At 42.6% G+C, this 26,744-nt stretch overlaps 1 protein-coding gene and 1 pseudogene across 6 annotated transcripts in view; one reads left to right on the top strand and one right to left on the bottom strand.

Annotated features, from left to right (window-relative positions):
• Nucleotides 1-25,980, top strand: part of PPP2R2B (protein phosphatase 2 regulatory subunit Bbeta) — a 456,159-nt gene extending 430,179 nt beyond the window's left edge. For all 6 annotated transcript variants that reach the window (XM_067732169.1, XM_067732167.1, XM_067732168.1 and 3 more), the window contains 3 exons: nucleotides 15,324-15,493; nucleotides 22,551-22,642; nucleotides 25,255-25,980. In XM_067732169.1, coding sequence (XP_067588270.1) covers nucleotides 15,324-15,493; nucleotides 22,551-22,642; nucleotides 25,255-25,534 — 542 coding nt within the window. In that variant the 3' untranslated portion in view covers nucleotides 25,535-25,980. The remainder of the gene's footprint in view (nucleotides 1-15,323; nucleotides 15,494-22,550; nucleotides 22,643-25,254) is intronic.
• LOC137220574 (nuclear cap-binding protein subunit 2 pseudogene) lies at nucleotides 10,863-11,157 on the bottom strand (annotated as a pseudogene).
• Nucleotides 25,981-26,744: the final 764 nt, after the last annotated feature.

Below are 26,744 nucleotides of genomic sequence, written 5' to 3'. Positions count from 1 at the left end.
GCAGGGGACACGGGTCTAAGCACTGGTCCGGGAAGATCCCACATGCCGTGGAGCAACGAGGCCTGTGCGCCACAACTATTGAGCCTGTGCTCTAGAGCCTGAGAGCCACAACTACTGAGCCACGTGCCACAACTACTGAAGCCCGTGCGCCTAGAGCCCATGCTCTGCAACAAGAGAAGCCACTGCAATGAGAAGCTCGTGGACCGCCATGAAGAATAGCCCCCCCTCGCCACAACTAGAGAAAGCCCGCACGCAGCAACAAAGACCCAATGCAGCCAAAAATATATAATAAAATAAAAATAAAAGAGATGATATTTATGAATTATAATACATGCAGAAATATTGTGAAAACGGTTATACAAAAGCCAGGGACCAGTGTAACCTCTTCTAGATGAATTGCTGCTGCTTCATCATGCTATGCATTGTGTTGCTACAGTGTTCACTGTTGAACAGTTATTTGTAGAATTAATGAAGGGCTGTATGAAAAGCAAATTGCAAAGGTAGAGCCAAGCTTCGTTGTTTCCCAGTTCCGAATCCTCTGAGTCTTCATCTGATCTAAGTTCCAGTCTCCAGCCCATGTCTGGAGACTATGTCATTAGGCCCATGGTAGTACAATAGCCACTAATTAAATCTTAAACTTCTCTCACTGTCCTCAGCTGGATAAAGGCCAGCATTATTGGTCCATGGGCATTCTTACCCTCCGTGGGAAAATTGTTGGCTGTTTCTCTCACTGGACAGAATTACTGAATGTGTCTTCTGTAGAGTAGAAATTACTGGCTGCATCTCAATCGGCGAGCCTTTCCTCTCCAGGGGCAAAACTGTTGCCTGCGTATATCTCTGAAGGAAAATTGCCAGTTGTGTCCCCATTATGGGGAAATTGTCAACCATGTCTCCAAACTGAAACGCATGCCAGCTGTGCTTCTGCATAGAAAAAATGTCAGCAGAAGTCGGCGATTTAAAACCCTGTGCGTGATTCTGAGTCTGTTCCTTTTTCATCCCCCTCCCTGGTTTCCTTTACTCTCCCTCTCATCTGCCTGAGTCATCAGAGCCAGGGTGGTGGTGACATCGTTCAGCACCAAATGAGAGACGCGTGTACCGAGGAAGGTGTATTACAACTGATGGTCCAGAGACAAACTACTGTGTGTCTGTGTAACGGCCCAGATGGAAGACCTAGAAATCAGTTTCACAACTGGTAGCTCTTAAGATCTGACCCCAGTGGAAAAACACATCAGGCTTTTGGACTCACTGTACAGCAAGCTTGCCTTACGCAGCACCCGCTTCTGCATCGTTGCTGCCTCCCCTGTTATTCTGGGTACACGCCCTATGCTAAGTGCTTGACGTGAAAGATCTCATCTGTCCCACGACCGCCCTAGAAGGTAGAGACGCCTCTTATGTCCATTTGACAGATAAGGAAAATGAAGCTTGGACGAAGGAGTCAAGCCACCTGTCCAAGGCTTCCTAACGTATAAGCAGCAGAGCGGGATTTCTACCCAGGCCTGCTGAACTTGGAACCACCTGTGTGCTTAGCCCCCATACTGAATGGGATGGAGGCCTTGGGTCCCCCTCCTGACCCTCCATCTTGGGCATGAGTTCCTGTGCAGTGTCCAGTGTGAGGTCCAGAGGAAGCAGCCCACCCACGGTCAGCCTTTACCTGCAGTTTCCCTACTTTCTTTCTTCTGCTGTCCCAGACTCCACACCCAGCACACTGCATGCTTCCTTTCTACTTTTGCCCCACTTGTAATAAATGTAGTTTTAGCTTTAGCTTCTCTAAAGTCAGCAGTTTTCTTCTTAACTCTTCCTCTCTCTTATTTGTGATTTCAACTCTTTCCCATGAGTTTCTGAGACCTCATTCATGTAGCCAATCATCTGAACTGTCTCGGGTGAATAGCCCTGTGCCAGGCACCGTGAAGGATAACATCAAACACAAGATACTTTCAGCTCCGTGGAGAGGTATTCCTGTCTGTCCATGTTAGAACACAAAACATTGTCTGTACAGGACACCTAATATAGCCTATAGGATTTGAAAGGAAGTGTCAGTAGCACTGTAACCCAAAATGTATTCTGGGGAACTCCATTCTAGAGAGACGCTGGCTGCAAGTGATTTTCTAAAAAAAATAAAATGGAATGGGGAGGAGGGCTGTGGTGTGATCCAATAAGATCTGAAATCAGGATTAAGGCAGTGGTTCTCAACCAGGGGCAATCATGCCCCGCTGGGGGACAGTTGGTAATACCTGGAGCCATTTTTGGTTGTCCCCATTGGGTCATGGGGCTTAGTGAGCTGAGGCCAGGGATGTTGCTAAACATCCTACAATGTCCCAAACTTTCTGGCCCCGAATTCAGTACTGCAAAGGTTGAGAAAGCTGGATTCCTAGATAAAGAATTTTTTGTTGTTGTTTACCTGCAGGACTTCTCAGCACTTTTAATAGGCTAATTGCATTATCAACCCCCAAAATTGAGTAGGACTTTCCAAAGCTCAGTTGACCTCAGAATCTGGAATCCCTGACGTATTCCTGAGTGTTCTGCTAAAGTCACTGTGGGAAGGATAGCCTAGAGTAATGAGCATTAGTAGAGGAAGCTGACATTGCTTTTTAGCAGTTGTACTATGATGTACCGTGTGTGTTTGTGTGTGTGTTTCTGCTTGGAGATTGTAGTGCTTTTAAAATAGTGTCCAAATAACTCATTAGTTTTGAAAATTATCCCTTTTTTTTTGAAATATACTTTCTATTCTTTTCTCTTTTTGTTGCATTTGGTAGCTCCAATTACATGTATAAGTAACCTTTATCGATATACTCCCTGTGTCCCCGATATCCTTTTATGCTTTCTATTCTTTAATCTGTTCTTTTCAGGGAGATACATTCCCCGCGTATCCTAGTTCACTCATTCTCTCTTTAGTTGCTAAATGCATGTATTGTGTTCTAATTGCCCTTGTTTCATTATTATCTCCATTTGGTTCTTTTTAATATATTTTCTAATTACCTGTGAAAATTCTTACTTGGGCATTTTATCTGTTGAAATTATGAAACACTTATTTTAACGTGTGTGTGTGATGTGTCCATTATCCATGTTTACTTGCTGTTTTACTCTCTGTGAAAAGAAGTTAGTCGTGTCTAGTTTCCCTGGTAGAGTATATCATTAATAAAAAACTGACAATTTTTTTTTTTAAAACTTGTAGTTGAAATACAAGACCAGTGGGATTCGTAGACCTCTTATTATCTCAGAGCTGGGAGGGACCTGGTTGGCAATCCTACCTCCTTCATATTATAGACAAGGAAGCAGGGCCAGAGAGTTGATGGTTGCCCAGTCATTCAAATGAGAGGCAGTAGGGCAGAGGTTAAGAGCATAGGCTAGAAGCAGACTGAGTTCAAATCCTGGCTGTGCGTCCTAATAGCTATAGAACCTCTGTGCCTGGGTTGACTGATTGTACTGATTTGTGGAAAAGGAAAAGAGTATCTGTGATTATCAAATGAGTTAATACATGTAAAGCACACGGCGCAAGTGCTCAACAGATAGTAGGTGTTATTAAGAGCTGGCTCATTTGTGTTTAGCCTAGACTCCAACCCAGCATCCCTGACTCCCAGTCTGATGTTCTTTCCAGTATCCCTTGATGGGCACAGGAAGAGGTAAGCAGGAACAGAGGCACAGACGTGGGAATGCACGGGTATATCTAAAAGATGAGGGAGCTCACTTTGACTTGATTGTTTTAACAGAAATGATACTGACAACGCGAGGAAAGGCAGGTTGTGGAGGCAGGGTAACAGGCAGATGGTCAGTAGAAAGCCCACCTCTACTATTCACTACCTGCATGATCCTGGGCAAGGTACTCAACCTCTCCTGGTCTGTCTCATCTATAAATAAGGACAGTGAGAGTACCTTCCTCATAAATTTGAGCATCAAATGGGATAATTTATGCAAAGCAGGAGGACCAAGAAAGGGTAGCAGGTGTCATGATCATCACTGTTAGTGTTGTTACTGGGGTCTCCAAGACACAAGACACAAGCTCCCTGTTGGTGAATCTGACACATCCCCAATGAGTAGGTCTGTGCTATTAGGATTTTCTTCAAGGCTGCTTCCTCTCTCTACCATGGTTCTCTTCATTTCTTCTCTTGATGTCTTTATTTTCTAGAAACTGGTAGAAAACTGCAGATCAGCAGGATTTCTAATGCCAAGGCAAGGGTCTTTAGGAGAAATACCAGTTCTGATTTGTCTCAAGATGTGTCACTCAAGCACTGGATGCTATCGTACCACCTATTCAGTAAATTACACGGAACCCAGTGATGTTCCATTTGCATTCCACTAGCTGGTTCCCCAGCACCCTTGTTCCCCACTGGGAAAGCAGTAAAATCTCACCTTTTCACATCTGCAGTGAAAACTGTGTAATTGTTTAATGTTTGTCTCTTCCTGTAGCCTGTGAGTTCCATGGTGGTAGGACGGGGTCTCTGTTGTTCCTTGTGTCCTTGGCGTATAGCACGGGACCTGGCATGTATCACCCGACAAATACTTTTCATGTTCTAGGTGACGTACTACGGGTAGTGCATGTGTGTGCATGCACATAAAAGACACTTAAATAGCTGATAAATGATTGCTCAGCCTGAATTGGTGAAAACCTTGAATTACAGACGGCTTGTATTATTTTCAAACTTTTCAAGGACTTAAACAAATTTGAGGTGAATAGAGTATCGCTTAGATAAACAGATCATGAAAGGAACCTAGTAGGTAGGTATTATTTTCATTTAAAAATTTAAGTGGATTATCAGTATTCATTCATTTAACATATTTACTGAGCACCTCCTATGTTCCAGGGGATACAGCAGAACAAAACAGACAAAAACCCCCACCCTCATAGAGCTTGTATTCTATTAGGAAAGACAAATAATACATATTAAATGTCAGTGCACATAAACTGGGGGACAGGGACAGAGGGAGGAAAGGCTGACTCATTGCAGACAGGCCACGGGGATTAGAATCCAGGGGTGAGAGACGACCTGATGGCCTGGGCTTCATGTGATGTGTTGACAGGGTCATTCAAAGTCCTGGGGGCTCCAAACTACACTTGCTAATGATGGGGTAAGGCTTGAACTCATGAGCCCTTGGTACAGAAGCTGTGCTCTTAAGTGTTTGAAATGGATTCATTCTCTTAAGGACTTGGGCTGTGTAGACAGGCTAGAGTAGGACTGAGAGCATTAAGAGCCCTTCCACTAACTTTCATCTAATTAATGCACAATAAAAAATACTTAGTGCAATAACCAGGAAAAAGCAAGAGCCTTCGGCTTTATAGTTCCATGATGCTATATAGATTCTACCCTGCTATTTTCTTACAGCTCCTAAAATAAGGTCTCGTAGATGGTACAAGGCAGCATTCCATCATGATTAAGAACAGAGACTTTGAAGTTAGACCCAAGTTCAAAATTCAGCTCTTCCTCGGTTGAGCTACTTGATCTTGTTGTGTTGTCCGTGGACAGGTTGCAAAGCCTCTCTGTGCCTTAGTTTTCCACATCTATAAAATAAGGAATCATGGTTCCCACTTCATAGGTTTGTTGTAAGGATTAAATGAGATAAAACATGCAAAGCATAGGGCCTAGAACATAATAAGCTTCCCATAAACAGTAGTTATTGACACCATTAAATATTGTTGCTGAATGAATGAAAGGAATTCATGGAGTTGATATTAAGAATTGGATAAGCATAAACATGTAATGAACTACAAAGTGCTGTGCTGGTGGGTATGTTATCTATATCCTGGCCTCTACATTCTACATAAATAATTAGCGATACATGGCTTGATTAAAATTTTTCTTTCATTTCACCTCCATTTTCTGGGGCTGTCACTTTAAGGCTTTACAATGTTGCTACACTGGCCTGCTGGTGTGCCAAACATTTGGAGAACAGAGTCCTAGGTATAACCTTGTAAATATTCTTTACTTCATTTAAATATCCCCAGGTTCTGTAGTCCTCAGTCCCAAATTCTCGAGTCTTTTAATTGAAGTATAGTTAACTTACAATGTTTTGTTAGTTTCAGGTGTACAGCAAAGTGATTCAGTTCTACATATATATTATTTTTCATATTCTTTTCCATGATAGTTTATTCCAGGATACTGAATATAGTTCCCTGTGCTATACAGTAGGACCTTGTCATTTATCTTTTATATAGTTTGTATCTGCTAATCCCAAATTCCTAACTTATCCCTCCCCACCAAGAATCTTAGTAAATGAAATATGATTGGCTAATACGGAACCAATGCATGCTTTTCATGATAAAAAATAGCGACTGACATTTATTGAGGACCTGCTATGTGCCAAGCAACATGCATGTCCACTCTGCAGCTGGGAAAATGGAATCTCAGAGTAGTAAATAAAATGTGGACAGCTGGGGGGCTTCCCTGGTGGTGCAGTGGTTGAGAGTCTGCCTGCCGATGCAGGGGACACGGGTTCGTGCCCCGGTCCAGGAGGATCCCACATGCCACGGAGCTGCTGGGCCCGTGAGCCATGGCCGCTGAGCCTGCGCGTCCGGAGCCTGTGCTCTGCAGCGGGAGAGGCCACAGGGGTGAGAGGCCCGCGTACCGCAAAAAAAAAATGTGGACAGCTGGTAAATGACAGAGGCAGGAATTGACTGCCTCCGGGTGTGTAGTTTCCAGAGCCCTTCCCACTTACTGCCTCGAGCTTGCCTTGCAGATGCACTGGGTAGGGGGTGACCAAGCCTCAGGGCCCCCATTCCTCTCTCTATGGGGATGTTTGTATGGGGCATGCGTGGGTGGAGTTTCTAAGTCCCCAGTCCTAATGAGATTATGTTGAATAGAAACTAAGGTGAAAATCTAGTTCTCAACTCTGAGGATACCAATCAGAGTCCAGGGGCCTTCATTAGTGCTCCATCAATGTCCAAGGGAAATGGGCACAGACTGAGACGAGGGGTCAGAGACTATATTGACTTCATGTTTTTCTGTTTCAATAGGTTTTTTACTTCTCAAGTTCAATTCTTATTGATCAGTTTTTTTGTTGTTCTTTTACATGGTTCTGTGAAAATTAGTATTTTGGTTTGACTTATGGTTTAATTCAGCAAGGTTTGAAAGACAACCCATTATATTAGATTATATTAGATTTTCTACAAAGAATTTGGGTTTTTAAAAATTTTTTATTTTATATTGAGGTATAGTTGATTAACAATGTTGTGCTAGTTTCACGTGTACAGCAAAATGATTGTTATACATGTACATGTGTCTATTCTTTTTCAAATTCTTTTCCCATTTAGGTTATTACATAATATTGAGCAGAGTTCCCTGTGTTACACAGTAGGTCCTTGTTGGTTATCTATTTTAAATATAGTAGAGTATATATGTCGATCCCAAACTCTCAATTTATCCTTCCCCTACCTTTCCCCTTTGGTAACCGTACGTTTGTTTTCTATGTCTGTGAGTCTGTATCTGTTTTGTAAATAAGTTCATTTGTATCATATTTTAGATTCCACATATAAGTGACATCATATGATATTTGTCTTTCTCTGACTGACTCCACTTAGCATGATAATCTCTAGGTCCATCCATGTTGCTGCAAATGGCATTATTTCATTCTTTTTTAGGCTTATTGATACTCCATTGTATATATGTACCACATCTTCTTTATCCATTCATCATTGACAGATGATGGACATTTAGGCTGCTTCCATGTCTTGATTATTGCAAACAGCACTTTCTTGTGGTATCTTTGTCTGGTTTTGGTATCAGGGTGATGGTGGCCTCATAGAATGAGCTTGGGAGTGTTCCTTCCTCTGCAATTTTTTGGAAGAGTTTCAGAAGGATAGGTGTTAACTCTTCTCTAAATGTTTGATAGAATTTTCCTGTGAAGCCACCTGGTCCTGGACTTTGTTTGTTGGAGGTTTTTAAGTCACAGGTTGAATTTCATTACTTGTGACTGATCTGTTCATATTTTCTATTTCTTCCTGGTCCAGTCTTGGGAGATTGTACCTCTCTAAGAATTTGTCCATTTCTTCTAGATTGTCCATTTTATTGGCATAGAGTCTCTTATGATGCTTTGTATTTCTGTGGTATCCATTGTAACTTCTCCTTTTTCATTTCTAAGTGTATTGATTTGAGCCCTCTCCCTTTTTTTCTTGATGAGTCTGGCTAAAGGTTTATCAATTTTGTTTATCTTCTCAAAGAACCAGCTTTTAGTTTTATTGATCTTTGCTATTGTTTTCTTTGTTTCTATTTCATTTATTTCTGCTCTGATCTTTATAATTTCTTTCCTTCTGCTAACTTTGGGTTTTGTTTGTTCTTCTTTCTCTAGTTCCTTTAGGTGTAAGTTTAGGTTGTTTATTTGAGATTTTTCTTGTTTCCTGAGGTGAGATTATATTGCTATAAACTTCCCTCTTAGAACTGCTTTTACTGCATCCCATGGGTTTTGGATCATTGTGCTTTCATTTGTCTCTAGGTATTTTTTAAATTTCTTCAGTGATCTGTTATTGGTTGTTAGTAGCATATTGTTTAGTCCCCACGTGTTTGTGTTTTTTACAGTTTTTTTTCTTATAATTGATTTCTAGCCTCATAGCGTTGTGGTCAAAAAAGATGCTTGATATGATTTCAATTTTCTTAAATTTACTGAAGTTTGATTTGTGACCCAAGATGTGATCAAGCCTGAAGAATGTTCCATGTGCACTTGAGAAGAAAGTATAATGTGCTGTTTTTGGATGGAATGTCCTAAAAATATCAGTTAAATCTATATGGTCTATTGTGTCATTTAAAACTTGTGTTTCCTCTGTTTTGATGATTTGTCCATTGGTGTAGGTGAGGTGTTAAAGTCCCCCACTATTATTGTATTACGTTAGCATTTGCCTTAGGTGATCCTATGGTGGGTGCATATATATTTATAATTGTTATATCTTCTTCTTGGATTGATCCCTTGATCATTATGTAGTGTCCTTCTTTGTCTCTTGTAACAGTCTTTATTTTAAAGTCTATTTTGTCTGATATGAGTATTGCTACTCCAGCTTTCTTTTGATTTCCATTTGCATGGAATATCTTTTTCTATCCCCTCACTTTCAGTCTGTATGTGTCCCTAGGTCTGAATTGGGTCTCTTGTAGACAGCATATATACGGGTCTTGTTTTTGTATCCATTCGGCCAGTCCATGTCTTTTGGTTGGGGCACTTAATCCATTTACATGTTAGGTAATTATCAATACGTATGTTCTTCTTGCCATTTTGTTAATTGTTTGTTTGGGATTTGTTTATGTAGGTCTTTTTTTCTCCCCTTCCTCTTTTGTTCTTTTCTCTTGTGATTTTTCTTTTTTATAAGTTGGTCCAATTTTATTGAAATCTGTTACAGAAGACAATTCAAATAGGAACCGCTGTCTGTGGTTTTAAGACCTGTAGAAATCTGAGTTACGTTTTACTGCAAAATATAAAATACATTAATTCAAACTACAGTGTAAAAAGATTTTATTATTAATGAATTGTATGTCCTCATTAAATTCGATATTTGCAAATGTTTTCCTAAATAGTTACAGCTAATTTAGAGATATCTTTTAAAGTTCAAATAGCTAGTTTAAATTTGAGAAAACATACACTTACTGTAACATGAAAGATGTTCACATTGAGATACTTCAGCCCCAACTTCACCCCCAACTTCACAAACTACTAGAAATTAGAGGATACTTTGTTGCTGGAGGAAAAACTATCACTTACATCAGGGAAAATTATACTAGACTACCAGTTTAAAATAAGCAATAGTTCACATAATATTAGAGAAATTCTCTCTTGCCTTACAAATGCAAGATAAATCCTCTAGACTCCCTTCTCTGTAGAGACCACCAGCTCACTACCCAGGCTCTGAAACTTAGCACAATTAGGGAAAAAAGCAGACAGACTTCAGTATGAGAATTAGCCAAAACATTTCCCAAGGGAAGCATTTCTGATTCTGTTTTTGTTAAGCATTCTCTTGATCTTTAAGCTCTTTTTTTTTAAAACAAAACAAACAAACAAAAAATCCCACTCAATCCCCAAGATCAGTTTGAAAATGAAAAAAAATAGGTCTGCTGGCTCTCACAGCAACCTTCATCATGTCAAGGCAATGGTTTAACTCACATCTCCTGATATTTCCTCCCCATTTCCTACTGACAGCATCCCCCCTTGCCCTTAGAGTAGTTGAGGTTCCCTGTAATACAGACCCTTGGTCTTTTTAGCGTTAGCTAAAACGCGTATTTTGAAAACTGTGTTTAGTAAATACCCTTCTAGTCCTGACCTAATTTCCTGATATATAAAGCACATAAGAGGTGGTGTCCCCTGCGACTGTCTAATGCTTACCAACTATTTAGGAAGTTCCCTTCACTCTTTAAGTTTGCCTTTAGAGATTAAAATTCAACATAGAAAAACAATCAGTTATCAAACATCTATTCCTAATTTAGAGTAAAGCTACATTACATAGCAAAACTCCACTTATTAAACTCTATCTCATGCAAACTTAAAATTTTAAAAATAGTAATTCCAGGCCCCAAGGTAGACCATGAACCTACTTAGATGCAAACATGGTAAACACTTAAAAACTTTTTTTTAAATCTTCCTAAAAGAAGTGTGTTTTTGGCTTCTCAACATTATTCATGAAGTCTGTTGCTAAGGAACACACTTTTTGACCTGGTAACAGAAATCATTCTGGTAATCTGACACATGACTAAGATGCTAAGACCATAGAATTAAAGACATTCTTTTGGATTCTGTCCTTTAATAATTTTTAAGTGGAAAACCATGAAGAGGCTTCCAGCTCAGTAGAGACATTGATGAAAACTAGGTAAAAATGGGCAGGTGTGCAGACCTTGGGTAACGCACATCAGATTCAATAGGCCAAAGGAGTGTGTTTTTCATGACGGGGCTCTCACCACTCACAGGTTTTGGGCCAGTTTTCCATAGCCTCCTCTCCCAGCATCATAGTCCTGACGATACTCATCTCGTACATGGCCTCCAGAACGCCCACGGCCATACTGCCTGCCCTCCTTAAAGCCTGTGTCCCAGTCTGTGCGAATGATCCGGTCATCCAGACGCATTCCATTTATGTACCACGTGGCATTTTCTGTATCTGCTCTTGAACAGTGTTCCACAAAGCAGAACCCACATGCTGTTTTCTTCATTTTATCCAGGCCCATGACGATTTTCTCTCTGTCACCACTTTTGCTGAAGAGTTCACAGATTTGTTCTTCAGTTGTGTATAAGAGGAAAGATTTCCAACATGTGGTGTACAGCTTTCCTTCAGTAGTTAATTTTTCCTGTTCTTCACTGTCACCCCAGCAGTGCTGGTCCTGGTACTGGCTCAGCTCGACATAGGAGTCACTGCACCTTCAGGAAGCCACCCGACATAGTGCACAATGTGGCCGAGGAGGCCACTACTGTGAGAATCTTCTCTTGTGATTTGATGACTAACTTTAGTGTTGTGCTTGGATTCCTTTTTTCTTTTTTGTGTGTGTATCTATTGTAGATTTTTGGTTTGTAGTTACCATAAGGTTTTGATATAGCAGTCTATATTTAAACAAGATTGTTTTAAGATGCTGCTCTTTTAATTTCAAACGCATTTCCAATATCCTGCATTTGTACTCTCCTCTTCTTACGCTTGCTGGTTTTGATATCACATTTGTAAGTGGATGATTTCCTACTTTTAGCAGTGAGCTTTTCCATTTGTAATTTTCTTGTTTCTACTTGTGGCCTTTTCTTTTCTACCTAGAGAAGTTCCGTTAGCATTTGTTGCAAAGCTAGTCTGGTGGTGCTGAATTCTCTTAGCGTTTGCTTGTCTGTAAAGCTTTTGATTTCTCTGTCGAATCTGAATGAGAGCCTTGCTGGGTAGAGTATTCTTGGTTGTAGGTTCTTCCCTTTCATCACTTTAAATATATCGTGCCACTCCCTTGTGGCCTGAAGAGTTTCTGCTGAGAAGTCAGCTGATAACCTTATGGGAGTTCCCTTGTATGTTATTTGTTGCTTTTAATACTTTTTCTTTGCCTTTAATTTTTGTCAGTTTGATTACCATGTGTCTCGGCTTGTTCTTCCTTGGGTTTATCCTGCCTGGGATTCTCTGCATTTCCTGGACTTGCATGACTGTTTCCTTCCCCATGTTAGGGAAGTTTTCAGCTATTATCTCTTCAAATATTTTTGCAGGTCGTTTCTCTCTCTCTTCTCCTTCTGGGACCCCTATAATGTGAATGTTGGGGTGTTTAATGTCCCAGAGGTCTCTCAGACTGTCTCTATTTCTTTTCATTCTTTTTTCTTTATTCTGTTCTGTGCCAGTGATTTCCACCATTCTGTCTTCCAGCTCACTTATCCGTTCTTCTGCCTCACTTATTCTGCTATTTATTCCTTCTATTGTATTTTTTATTTTAGTTATTGTATTGTTCATCTCTGTTTGCTTGTTCTTTAGTTATCCTAGGCCTTTGTTAAACATTTCTTGTATCTTTTCGATATGTGCCTCCATTCTTTTTCTGAGATCTTGGATCATCTTCAGTATCATTACTCTTTTCCAGGTAGGTTGTCCATCTCCACTTTTAGTTGTTCTCGTAGGTTTTTATCTTGGCCCTTCATGTGGAACATAATCCTCTGCTGTCTCATTTTGTCTAACTTTCTGTGATTGCAGTTTCTTTTCCGCAGGCTGCAGGGCTGTGGTTCTTATTGCTTCTGCTGTCTGCCCCTGGTGGATGAGGCTGTCTAAGAGGCTTGTGCAGGTGTCCTGGTGCAGGTCCCGCTGGTGGACAGAGACATGTCAGGGGGTGTTTTTAGCAAGCAGCTGTGTGCTCAGGAAGACTTTAAGCTGCCTGTATGCTGATGGGCGTGGCTGTGTTCCTGCCATGTTGGTTGTTTGGCATGAGGCATCCCAGCACTGGAGCCTAAAGGCTGTTGGGTGGTCTCGGTGAGAAAATGGTGGCCTCTGGGAGGGCTCACACCAATGAGTACTCCCCAGAACTACCACCGCCAGTGTCTTTGTCCCTGCAGTGAGCCACAGCTGCCCCCCACCTCTGCAGGAGACCCTCCAATACTAGCAGGTAAGTCTGGCTTAGGCTTTTATGAAGCCACTGCTTTTTCCCCCGGGTCCTGGTGCACACAAGAGTGGGGTTTCTGTGCCCTCCAAGAGGGGAGTTTCCGTTTCCCCCAGTCCTGTGGAATTCATGTGGTCAAACCCTGCTGACCCTCAAAGCCAGATTCTTTGGGGCTCCTCCTTCTGTTGCCAGACCCCCAGGCTGGGGAGGTTGATGTGGGGCTCAGAACTTTCACTCCTGTGGCAGAATTTCTGTAGTAAAATTATTTTCCAGTTTGTGGGTCCCCCACCCAGCAGGTATGGAGCTTGATCTTACTGTGGCTGTGCTCCTCCTACTGTCTTGTTGTGGCTTCTTCTTTGTCTTCGGATGAAGGATATCTTTTTTGATAGGTTCCCTCATTTTTTGATTGATGGTTGTTCTGCAGTTAGTTGTGATCTTGGTGTTTTTGTAAGAAGGGATGAGCTCACATCCTTCTTCTCCACCATCTTGTCTCTGCCTATAGATTTTCTGCATAGAATTTGATAATGACTCTGTGAGTGTGTTGAACGGGCAGGAAAGAGGACGCCTTGGGGGATGAGTTACTCAGTAACCTGAAGACTGATGTTTGGTTCAGCCTAAAATTGTGATAGAAACGCTTATTAAGTGGAACCATACTCAATTGCCATTATTGTAGGCCAAAAATAATTAAATGTAGGCAAATATGTATAGCTCAACATCATACATGCTAAGCACCCAGAAGGCAAAGATTTCATTAATTTATCTGGCTTTGGTTCCAATCAAGCAACAACTATTTATTCAATATTTATGTGCAAGAGTCTCAGTACAAAGATGAGAAAAGACACCCTGCCTTCAAGAAGCTCACATTCCTAGTTGAGATAAGCCACGGATTATTAAATGCTAATGTGAGAAATGATGCTTTCATTGGGAGAATACCTGAGCAAATGCTAAGTGAACAGGCCAGACCAAGTGTGATCATTTGGGGCTAAAATAACATGTAAAAGATGAGACATGTGGATCAAGCAAAATATGACACAATGACAGAGGAACGATCAGGCAGGGCATAAAGATGGGAAACATCAAGATGTATTTTGCACATCCAGTTTGAACGAGAGGAGTTCAAAAACAAGGTTAGAAAGATGAATTAAGGCAGCTTACAATAAGCTTCAGTGTCTTTCTTTTATTCCTGTAAGTGCTTTTTACTCCTGTGAGTGGAAATCAGCTGAATCTGTTGAATGAAATAATAAGCAGCTAGATACCAGCGCAAATGGAAAATATATACAAAAGACGTTGTAGCCAGAGTTTACCTATGCAACTGAGGCACAGAAAAGTTAAGTAACTTGCCCAAGGCCACACAACTAGTCAAGGGTAGTCTGACCTTAAGCCCAAGGCAGTCTGGCAGCAAAGTCCCGCTATTAAGCACCATGATCCAAGAGATACGTATACATAGGTCCACACAAATCTTGTGTTTATTCATAATAGCCAAAAAGTAGAAACAACCCAAGTGCCCATCAACTGATGAATGGATAAACAAAATGTAATATAGCCATACAATGGAGTATTATTCAGCCATGAAAAGGAATGAATCATGCCACAACATGGATGAACCTTGAGAACATTACACTAAGGGAAGGAAGCCAGTCACCAAAAAAAGAATATATATATATATATAGAGAGAGAGAGAGAGAGAGAGAGAATGATTCCATTTGTGTGACATTTCTAGAATAGGCAATTTCATAAAACAAGAAAATAGATTAGTGGTTGCCTAGGGCTGCAGGAGTAGGTAATGGGGAGTAACTGCTAATGGGAATGGAGTTGTTTTGGGTTTTTTACAGGCGATGAGGTAATGAAAATGTCCTAAATTTAGACTTTGTTTATGGTTGCATGATTATACTAAAAAAAAAAAACCCCACCAAACTATAAAATTTAGATGAGTAAATTTTATGGTATGTGAATTATATCTCAAAAAATGGCATAAACAAAATTTTTAAGTGTGTAAGATGACTACAGGTTATAGTATATGCAGTGACACCCAGGAACCATGGGGAAAAGTGAAAGAGTCAGATACATAGACCTGGAGCTTGTGAACCGTCAGTGCCAGATCTGTGGATGTGACAAGTCCCATGGGAGTCCTTCCATGAGAAACAAAATATGGAAACCAGTGACAGCTTGTTCTGCTGCCAGGGAGCTGACAGTTCTGTTAGCAACTTATATTCTACAGATTCCAGCCCTACTCCAGGTTAGACTGCTGGCTTTCGAGCTGGCCCAAACACGTTAGCATCAGCTGATAAGAATGTACTAAATTTCTTTTGTTTTGCTTTTGTTCTGCAGTTTTTGAAGAGCCGGAAGATCCAAGCAACAGGTCGTTTTTCTCTGAAATCATCTCTTCGATTTCGGATGTGAAGTTCAGCCACAGTGGGAGGTATATCATGACCAGAGACTATCTGACGGTCAAAGTGTGGGATCTCAACATGGAAAACCGCCCCATCGAGACTTACCAGGTACAGACCACCACCCACTAATACGTAGATTGGGCACTTCTTCAAGGGTTCCAAATCAGCCCCTGCCTGCAAAGGCTTACAAAGCAGAAGGATAAAAGACATGTTGAGCCAGTTAAACATCCAGAAATAGCAGGTAGACAGCTCAGTGTAAGTCTGGATAGATCTAGCCTAGAGGAAAGGTCAAGAACCATGCCCTGAGGTCCCAGTGTTTACAGGCTGGGAAGAGGAAATGGATTTGGCAAGAGAGACTGGAGAAAGTGCCAGTGAGGTAGGGCGGAAACTGAGAGGAGTCCTGGAAGCCAAGTGAATCGAGGAGGAAGACGTCACCAACTGCTGTATGCTGTTGCTGAATCAAGGAAGGACTGAGAAATGGCCAGTTGGATTTAGTAACATGGAGATGGTCAGGCACCTTAATGAAAGAGTTGTAGGTGAAGTGGTAGGAATGGATGTCTGACTGGAGTGGGTTCAAGAGAGACTGTAACTAGAGGATGGGAAACATAGTGAAATTTTTTTGAATTAATTTATCTTTGGCTGCTTTGGGTCTTTGTTGCTTTCTCTACTTTCTCTAGTTGCGGTGGCTTCTCTTGTTGCGGAGCACGGGCTCTAGGCACGCGGGCTTTTGTAGTTGTGGCACGCGGGCTCAGTAGTTGCGGCATGCAGGCTCTAGAGTGCAGGCTCAGTAGTTGTGGTGCACGGGCTTAGTTGCTCTGTGGCATGTGGGGTCTTCCCGGACCAGGGCTCGAACCTGTGTCCCCTGCATTGACAGGCAGATTCTTAACCACTGCACCACCAGGGAAGCCCTGTAGTGAAATTTTGAAAGAGAGAGATTTTGTTCTGAAGAGGAATAGAGAAATGGGGTAGTAGCTGGAATGGAATGCAGGATTGAGGAAGTCATCACAGCTTGTTTTATGCTGATAGGAGTAAGCCCGTAGAGAGGGAGATAATTAATTGAAGCAGTCAACTTCTCAAGGGAATAGATTCCACTGCAGAATTGGACTTAGATGAGGTGGGCAACTCATCCGTCAAAGGAAAGAGTAAATAGCTACAGATGCAGTAGGTTTGTCAATTTTGTGATGGGAACATACAGATGGTTTCTTCTTATTGCTTCTATTTTCCAGTAAAATTTTCCAGTAAAATTAGAAGCAAGGTCATTAGCTGAGTGAGAAGGAAGAGAGTGAATTGACTAGGGCAGTATGGTAGGGTTGCTCAGGGATCCACTTGAGGTTTATATTATTGATTTAAAGTGAGACTAATCTGTGTGATTGTGTGTTTTTTCCAGCCACATTCACCTGCTTGGTACAGGTAAGGAAGAGCAGAAAGTTAGATTTAACCAGTGATGGGGTTTTGCCAAGGGAGTACAATGGAAGGAGGGAGAAAGAAAAGCAAGGTCGTTGAAGGTATCTATTAAGGGAGTGATTGATTGATTGGAATGATGGATGGCTGAATCTAAGGCTGGTTATAAGGGGAATGAAGAATTGATAGAATCAAGATACTAAAGGGCATGAACTAAAATGATAGGAAGTAGCAAGAGTGATACTTACTAAACAAACACATACAGTTATAGTAATGACAAGGCTCATAATATGACCCAGAAAGCAAAGGACAAAACGCACTGAAAATGATGAGGCCAAGTAACCGAGAGTCCAGAGTATTCGAATCGCTAAGAATGATGGCAGGGATGGCGATGGAAGAGAAACTGAGGCACTAGAGTGGCTTCCAGGAATGGGGTAGAGGGGCTGAGAACTGTTGATGACTGTAAGAAGGATGGGTGGCAGGAAGTCATGTTGGATGGCATGACTTAGAAGGAGCTGAGGACCCGAGACAGGAATGATGATTGTCCTGAGCAGCACAGAGCCCACTCACCTTGGCACACGAGGGCAGAAGTCCAGACGTCACGTGAGTGGCCTCAGGAGAAGCAGGAAACGTTGAGAGAGGAAGTTGAGGACACCGAGGACTTTGATGGCTGACCGTGAAGCTGTAAAAAGGTTTGGGGGCCAGAATTGAAGACCACAGATGCGGTCGAGGTAGTTTGGTTACCCCTGTATGTTTGCGTTCTCATTGTCCCCCACATGCTGCCCTCAGCCTCCCGCTCACAGCCCTCATCTTCAGCACAGGGCTAGAGCAGACAGGAGTGCCCCCTTCAGCTGTGCAGTCAAGCCATCTGGTGTCACGTCCCTTAGTACGAAAGTGATGGCAGTGGGAACTAGAACCTGACAGGGGTGTGGCCTGCTGCAGAGCCGTGCTTAGAGAAATGTAGATTAGGCTACACAGTGGGGAGATCAATTACTACTTTTATTTTAGGGAAAGACTTTTAGAACAAAGCTAGCTAGCTGTGACATGAAGTCATCAGCATTTTAAGATCATGCTTCTCACATCGTGTTTACCTAGTAGTAGATGTAGACATCTTCTTTGTAGAACCCTGAGGAAGAGCTCTCATAGCCCATTATTGAAAGTAAGTACTACAAAAATTATTTTAGATGACATATTTCGAAGCAATTTAGTTAAGTTTATATACCGTATCAGATGGTAATATAGTATATCAAAGATGGTAAGCAAACTGAGTAAGTATCTGGAACACTGTTGAAAAAAATTGTAAGGACTGGTCCAGTGGGAAGGAATTCCATCATCAATTACTACTGCCTTCCCTGGGCAGGGAGACAGGTGATACTCTTGTATCTTCATACATCCATCAACTGATCTCAAGCATGTTTCTGGGAATAAGAAGCTGTAGACTTAAGTATGATGAGCTCTGTTCACGTTTTCCTATAGAACAGGGGTTGACAGACTGACCTGTGGAGCCAAATACAGCCACACCTGATCATTTACCTATTATCTATGGCTGTTTTCATGCCACAACGGCAGAGTTGGGTCGTCGTGACAGAAACCATATGGCTCCCAAAGCCTAAAATATTTACTGTGTGATCCTTTCCAGGAAAAGTTTGTCAACCCCTGAAACAGAAGAACAAACCAACAGAGTTTAATCGTGCTAGGCCTCACAGTGGTCTATCAACTACACAATAGCAGGCTCCCACAAGTACATGATTTGAGAACCACTGTGTTGGGAGACTTGGCTTAGTGTCAAGGAGGCCATCCCCAAGCTCATAGGAACATAGAATAGAAACACTTTGTGCAACATGAAGAGAGAAGCATCAAATAGGACCACGAGTCTTAAGTTTTCCCTTACTCTGCTCTCTAGATGTTTGTTTCTCATGTCGGTATCTTACCTTTTTCTCTCCTCTGATGGAAAAAAGTCTATCTTCTCTGCCTAAGATTTTTCTTTTTTTACAACAGAATATATACGCAACATACCTTCATAGTGTAATAGATCATCTTTTCCTGTAGAGGCCCTCAGTTGGAGGTAGTCAGGAACTTCCCAGAACTGCTCCATCCTGTTGGTAGGAATGTAAACAGGTACAGTCACTATGGAGAACAGTCTGAAGGTTCCTTAAAAAACTAAAAATAGAGTTACCATATGATCTGTCAATCCCACTCTCGGGAATATATCCAGAGAAAACCGTAATATGAAAGGATACATGCACCCCAATGTTCACTGCAGCACTATTTACAATAGCCAAGACATGGAAGTGACCTAAATGTCCATCATCTGTCGATGATGAATGGATAAAGAAGATGTGATACATATATATAATGGAATATCAATAAGCCTAAAAAAGAATGAAATAATGCCATTTGCAGCAACATGGATAGACCTAGGGATTATCATACTAAGTAAGTTAGAAAGAAAAAGACAAATATCATATGATATCGCTTATATGGGGAATCTAAAATATGACACAAATGAACTTATCTACAAAACAGAAACAGACTCCAGAGAACAGACCTGTGGTTGCGAAGGGGGAGAGGGAGTGGGGGAGGGATGGATTGGGAGTTTGGGATTGACATATACACACAGTACTATATATAAGATAGATAACCAGCACGGACCTACCGTATATATAGCACAGGGAACTCTACTCAGTATCATGTAATAACCTATATGTGAAAAGAATCTGAAAAAACAATTATATATATATGTGTGTATAATGGAATCACTGTGCTATACACCTGAAGTTAACACAACAAACATTTTAAATCAGCTAAACTTACTTACAAAAAAAAGATGGTGCATCAAATAAATAAAAAGTTTCAGGAAAATAATGAAAAAAAAAAAGTGCTCCATAACAGATAAGAGGAAGAAGTAGGGGGGAGATAAGATTGAAAATAGGATCGATTTTGCCTGTCTTTTTCCTCCAAAAAGTAGGAGATCTGGAGTACGAGGATAATAAATTTGGCTCCCATTGCCCACTGCACTAATTCCATCTTGACATCCTTCCCCTTCAGAAGCCCCACTCCTCTTCCTCTTCTCCCTCTATTACACAGAACTTGGAAGCAAGTCAATGATAAAATCAAGAAGAGGCAAGAATCAGGCTTGCTTTCTAGAAAAGAGACAGATTCTTGAGGTCAGGGTCCTCCAACCATCAGAAGAAAAGTTCGACCCCCAATTTATGCCCTTACCTCCACCATCACTTTCTTCCAAGGAAATAGTCTGTGCTGATTTGGGAGAGGGGGAATTATAGTCAAGACCAGGGTTAGGCAAACCATGACTCAGAGGCGAATCCTGTCTGCCACCTATCTATCTTTGTAAATAAAGTTTTATTGGAACACAACTCCCATTCATTTGTTTATATATTATAGCTGCTTTTGCATAGCAAGGGTAGAGTTGGGTGGTTGCTATAATGGCCCACAAAGTATAATTATTTACTATCTGGGCCTTTATAGAAAAAGTTTGTCAAGACCTGGAATCAGCTCTCTTTGTCCCAGGACTCTCTTCTGCTTTGCTCAAGGATTCTTAATGATAACTAGAGATCTTCAACAAGCAGAAATGGCCCTACAAACAAAATTGCCTTCCAGATCAGATCTGAGCCACTTCCAATATGCACAAAAGGTGGAGGAAGGGAAGGACGATGACTTAATTTATAGCAGAGTTCCCAAGCTCAAGACACAAGCCTCGCCCTTACATCCCATTACCTAACAAAGCCAAAAGCCCAGCTGCAGATGGATTCTCTTGTCACTATAGCACTGAAGCAGATACCCTGACAAGGCCCAGAACTGTTTGGGAACGAGAGAGTAAAGGTGGAAGAAATTAATTTGCAGACTTTTAGAAATCCTTACACTGTCCAAATAACTCAGAGAGCTTTTCAAATACCCAGAACATCTAATGGAACAAGGAATGAATCTGACCTCATTCCTCTGCCCAGTGCTAAGCACACAGCTGAGCCTCTGAGCTCAGCATCCAACAGAACTCTGGGGTCAAGGGAGGTGAGGGGCCTAGGCTGCAGGAAAGGGGAGAGTGAACCATCCCTGTCCATCTAAACAAAGTCAAACAGTGCTTTTCATAACGTCCCTCTGCCTTCACCCAATTTTAGCTCCCTCTTGGCCTCACCTCAGTTCCCAGCTCCTGTCTAGGACTGAGACCCCACGTTAAGGCGAGGCCAATGGGGCAGAGCCAGTGGGAGGTAGATTGCTAGAGAAGGCAAGAGTGCGTGTGTGCTCCAGAACCCAGATCCCGGGTTCACTTCCCATTCTGTCATTTCCTTTCCTGTGTGATCTCGGACAAATTGTGTCATACCCGGTACTTCATCCTCTGTTAAAGCGAAGAGAATGACAACACCTACGTCCTAAGATGATGTTAGAGATGAAATAAGATTCTACGGATAAAGCGCCTGGCTAATAATAACAAGCTGGCGTATTATGCATGCCTGTTATAATTACCAGTCCCTATGACAGAGCTCAGGAAGAATTCAAAATTGCACCCAGATTACTACCCTCCAAGCCGTAATCCTCAGCCTATTTGCCATCCTCACCTGAGTTGCTGAATGCAGCTGGAGAAAAACACCCAACCATGCTGACCAGATGCATTTAAAATTCACATCCAACAACTTCAAGCGGCCCTCGGTGCCTTCCAGAAACCCTGCACTGTTTCCCAACTACCTCCTCCCCTTCCTCACTCTCAGCTGATAACCTTGCTTCTTATTTCACTGAAAAATAGACACAGGAGAAAACTGCTGTATACTCCAGGGCTGCCGCCATGCACATCACATCAGAGTCTACTGGTTGAGCTCCCTTGGCATAGACATCTCCAAATTATAGATCCCAAAAGTGAACATGGCAACTCCATCTTTCCACTTGCTCAAGAGAAAGATGCAGGAGCCCTCTTTGACTCCTGTTTTTCCTCTCCACACTTCACAGTGGATCCATCCCCAACTCCCATCAGCTCTCCTTCCAAACATGTCGAGAATCCGACCACCTCCCACCACCGCCCGCTCGGGTCCAAGCCGTCATCTATCACCCAGGTTACACCTAGCCTCCCTGCCTTTGGCCCTGCAGGCTTACACTCTTTCACGACACAGCAGGCTCAGCATCCTTTCTGTGAAGCCTGTTCACATCACTCAGAGTAAGTGGCCTACGGGAACTGGTGAGCACACGCTGAGACCTCCACACTCTGCACCTTCTGCCACCATCTCAGGTGAACCCTTGACTACTCACCTGTATAAAATAATACTCCCACTCCCTTTTGCCATGTTTTTTTCTCTATATTTTTATCACCATCTAAACTATCTTATATACTTACTTGATTATACAGTCTCTTCCCCAACACTGGGAGGAAAGCACCCCAGGGGTATTCTGTTCACGGGTCTCTCCCAACCACATAGCAGGCATTCAAGAAATATTTGTCGAATAAAAGGCTGGAATGAACGGTGTCCTCTAAATCAGCTTAGAAAATGGGGCTCTCCCGCTTAATGGGCCCTGCTCTATGCCACCATCTATGTAAGCAAGTTTGTTTAATCCACACTGGCCGTGTAAGCAGCTCACCAACTCATCTTAATGTGCCAAGGCCGAAAAGGGCCACATCTGGGTTCAGATCCGAGCCCATCTGATTAAAGCCACATTTACGCTGAAAATTAACAGCTCACCTCCAAAGAGGAGCTTCACACAGAGAAATCGTTTTTAAAAATAATAACACCCTCTTAATGTGTCCTCCCCCCCCCCCAACCAGGTTCACGACTACCTCCGCAGCAAGCTGTGCTCCCTCTACGAAAATGACTGCATTTTTGATAAATTTGAATGTGTGTGGAATGGGTCAGACAGGTAAGAAAGGCCTGTGTGGCTGGGAACTTTCCAAAGGTGGTCCCTCTCCTCGCGAAGGCCCTGGGCTGTGTATCCTAAGCGGGATGCAACCAAAGGGAGCTCAAAATCGAGGCCTGGCAGAAACGCACCGTGTGGACCACTGGATGACCCTTGAGGCAGGCCTGGAAAGGAGGGAGGGATGAGTGACACCCTTGACTCCTCTTTCAGGACTGGCTCAGGTGACCGCTTAACCTCAAGAAAATCCTACCTCGTACACAGAAGACACTCCCAGGGCTGGGTCGACATGGCTAAGATGAAGCTCCACCAGCACATTTCCAGCATGAATAGTTCAGATGACTGCAGAGTGTGCTTTCTAGATGGAAAATGATTCCTCGAAGCTGCCAGGATAGACCTGGCCAAAGGCCCTGGTGGTTCATTAACCGAATTCTACTTGGCCTCGTTTATCACATGTCCTGAAAGTGATTTATGACTGTTTTAAGGCCTTTGATTTCAACAGTACTTCCTATTACCTCCCCATAGTTTCTTTCTGGTTTGACAAATATTACAGATGACCCTCTGATTTCCAGGAGAAGCGAGCACAGGCTACCAGGGGCTGTTCCTCGATGAAGGCGGTACCAACAGTAGTGCTCGGAAGCGGGGAAATTCTATCACGGCAAAGCGCTCGGAGAGTCGAGCTCTTAGTGAGCGCAGGCTCTCCCTCTGTGATGCTTGTTGGGCTTTTTTTTGTCAGTGATCCAAAATCAGCCTTCCACTTAGGCCTGGAAGGAATCACCACGTGGCAGAGGACGTGCCCAGTTGGTAGAGGGCAGAGGGCAGAGCAACGGTGACATATTAACAAAGGCCCTCGAGGGGAAAAGAAGCTAGCCCAGCCCTATTATTTTATTTATTTTCATTTACAACTGTCATTTATTCATTGTTTATTAAGAATAGGGTTTTTTTTTTTTTAATATTTGTGGTTGTTATGGTTCCAGTTTCCCTCCCATCTTAACCGAGATTCAAAAACTGTACTTACTAGGTACTTTCACACACATCATGGTTTTTAATCCCGACCACAATCTATCAAGATTGTTTTCACCATCCCCATTTTCCAGCTGAGGAAGCGGAGGCTCAGCCAGATCAAGGAATCTGCCCAAGCTCATGACCTAGTAAGCAGTAGAGACAAGAGGAAGAGTTTGAATCCTAAAATCAACATGCTTTCCACCACATTACAATTTCTTGCCATAACTGAGAAAATGTTATTCTTGGTCCAGATAAGGTTGAGATTATTTTCCCAGAAAAGACTTTCTCTTACTGTTTAAAAACAAGTCGGGTCGGGCTTCCCTGGTGGTGCAGTGGTTGAGAGTCCGCCTGCCGATGCAGGGGACGTGGATTCGTGCCCCGGTCCGGGAAGATCCCACATGCCACGGAGCGGCTGGGCCCGTGAGCCATGGCCGCTGAGCCTGCGCGTCCGGAGCCTTTGTTCTGCAACGGGAGAGGCCCGCGTACTGCTAAAAAAAAAAAAAAAAAAAACAAGTCGGGTCATGGTGAGGGAAGCAAAGGTCAGTGCATGGGAAGCAGTGAGGCCAAGTGGCTGAATGCGTGTGCCCCAGAGTCAGGCAGATGTGGGCTGGAGAACTGACTTGGCTACTTATTAGATGTGTGACACTGTACAAGTCACTCACTTTTCCTCCTGTGTAAATCCCTTACATGGGATGAAGGAAGAGTAAATGAAGTCTGGGGTAAAGCACTCAGCACCCTGCCTGATGAGGTTGTAATAGCTCGCTCTGCGTTCTTCCATCCTAACCATCCAGTCAGAGCCTCACCCACAAACAAGGCCATGCCCACCTCCCCAGGGGACAGCCACAGTGGGACGTTACTTGGTATCTTTCCCTCAGCCTGTCATCTTGTCCAAACTGTCACCATTAAAGAGTCAGTCCATTGCTTCTGGAAGGCTCTGGCATTCACTGCTCTCTTAATCAATTGTAGATATGCCTGAGAATGGATAACTCTTGTAGAAAGGTAGGAACCATCTGTCAGTCCCCTCAAAGGCTTACTTCCTTATCCTACGTCCTTTCAGAATTGAATTTTTGTTTACTCCCTTCCCGAGTGAGACCATGATGGCATCTAATTTTTTGGAAAAGGCTGAATTTAGATCTAGTTCTTAGCAGGGGGAGGAAACATGCTGGTATGTGTGCTGTACTGCCAGCATCCCTCCTGCACTGCTGATGCAAGAAAGCCTTAGCGGCCGGGCAACACAGAATCCCTCCTACTGTAACTGTGCTTTAAATGTACACAATACAAGGACGGTTGTTCTCAGTGTTCCTACTCTCATAACTTCCCTCCAGCCTCAGAATCCTGATGTGAGGGAGGTGGGCTGGGATCATTAAAACCACTGGACTCATTTATGGAGCCCAAGAACCAAAAGGAATCTATTGGTAAATAACAAGCAGGGTTATCACGATCCTTCACCCAGCCAAAGAGTTTGTTGCTCTTAGTGATTCCAACTCAACAGTCACACTACAAAGCCTGTTGCAGTTTTGGGTCTCTTGTTTGTTTCTCGTGTGGTGCTGTTTGCTCTAGAAAGCCTTTGTCCGTAGCGCTCAGTCACTCCCTTTTTCCTCTCTGCCTTGCAGTGTCATCATGACGGGCTCCTACAACAACTTCTTCAGGATGTTTGACCGAAACACCAAGCGCGATGTCACCCTTGAGGCCTCGAGGGAAAACAGCAAACCCCGAGCTATCCTAAAACCGCGCAAAGTGTGCGTGGGGGGCAAGCGGAGAAAAGACGAGATCAGTGTCGACAGTCTGGACTTTAGCAAAAAGATCTTGCATACAGCTTGGCATCCTTCAGAAAATATTATAGCAGTGGCGGCTACAAATAACCTATATATATTCCAGGACAAGGTTAACTAGGAGGACAAGTTATTACTTAATAATCTCACATACTGAGTACTAGTCAAACAAGTTTTTAAATGTTTCTTTGGGTGTTCATTTGATGCATCGACTCTAATTTCCCTCTGCAGGAAACAAATGGAATAGAAGTCCATGGAGTCCAACCTTCCCAAATCCCCAGTTCTAAGAAATTTTGTCAAACCCAACAGGTTCTGGGACACTTCTGTTTAGAATTGAGAGCTGCCAGCTAACAGTAATTCTTCCATAGCTGACTTGAATTTCTGATGCTTTTATTGCCCCGTTTTCTCTGGTGGGTCCAGTGTTTTGTTTCTAGGTGTCTGCTGAGATAAAATGAGGTTGTCTGTAGTATTTAAAGAGAAAAGAAAGAGATACTTTTTTTTTTAATTAAGCAACTCCATTTGATGATTGAAAAAAAATTCAACGAAAAATAAACACCGTTTACTCTACTCTTAGAGAAACTCTCCTTGTTTTGTGAAAAATCGGAACCAGTCAGCATCTCCTGCCCCTACGGCACTTTTTTTTTTTTTCCATTTTCCATTTTCTTTTTCACAATTTCATTCGAACCAGAGATTTATTTCACAAGGCTGCAAAGAGGATGCAGAATGGGAAGGGAAAAGGGCCACACCAACACTGCTATACTCTTTTCTTGTAAGCGCCATGGAAACAGCCCGAGAATTTGGCTAGGAAACACCGCGAATGCTTCAGGGGACATAAAGAGAACACTTCGCTTCTCAGCGTTAACTTGGCAAGGCCGTGTGCGGCCAGATTCCATCTGCTGCTTTGTTACTCTTGCTTTTTTTTGTTTTAAATGGCTCCATATAGTCCTCTACTTACATATTCCTTGGCTTTTTCCCTTCAACCTTTTCCAGCTTATTTATTCCATTGACTTCCTTCTAAAGGCCGAGTCCTGGTTGTTCATTATCTGGCATTCTCAATGCAACAGTAAGTTGGAGGCCACGGCAGCACCCCTGGCTCCCCGAGGAAGTGTCTCCAAAGCAGCCCCCTCCCCTCTTCCTGGGTTTTGTAACCAAAAGTAACAATCCATCAATCTCCACTGTAGCTAGAACAAAAATGGCCAATACAAAATGCTGCTCTGTAAAGGCTAGTCAAGTGCTTCTAATCCACCCTAAGCTCACCATCTAGAAAAACAGACCAGAGGGTTCTCCTCCTACAAAAATGGAATATAGGGGAATCGATCAAGAAGCTTTGA

The sequence above is a fragment of the Pseudorca crassidens genome, chromosome 3 (assembly GCF_039906515.1).
Source record: "Pseudorca crassidens isolate mPseCra1 chromosome 3, mPseCra1.hap1, whole genome shotgun sequence".
NCBI lineage: Eukaryota > Metazoa > Chordata > Mammalia > Artiodactyla > Delphinidae > Pseudorca > Pseudorca crassidens.
This window is presented reverse-complemented; position numbering and strand designations above follow the sequence as displayed.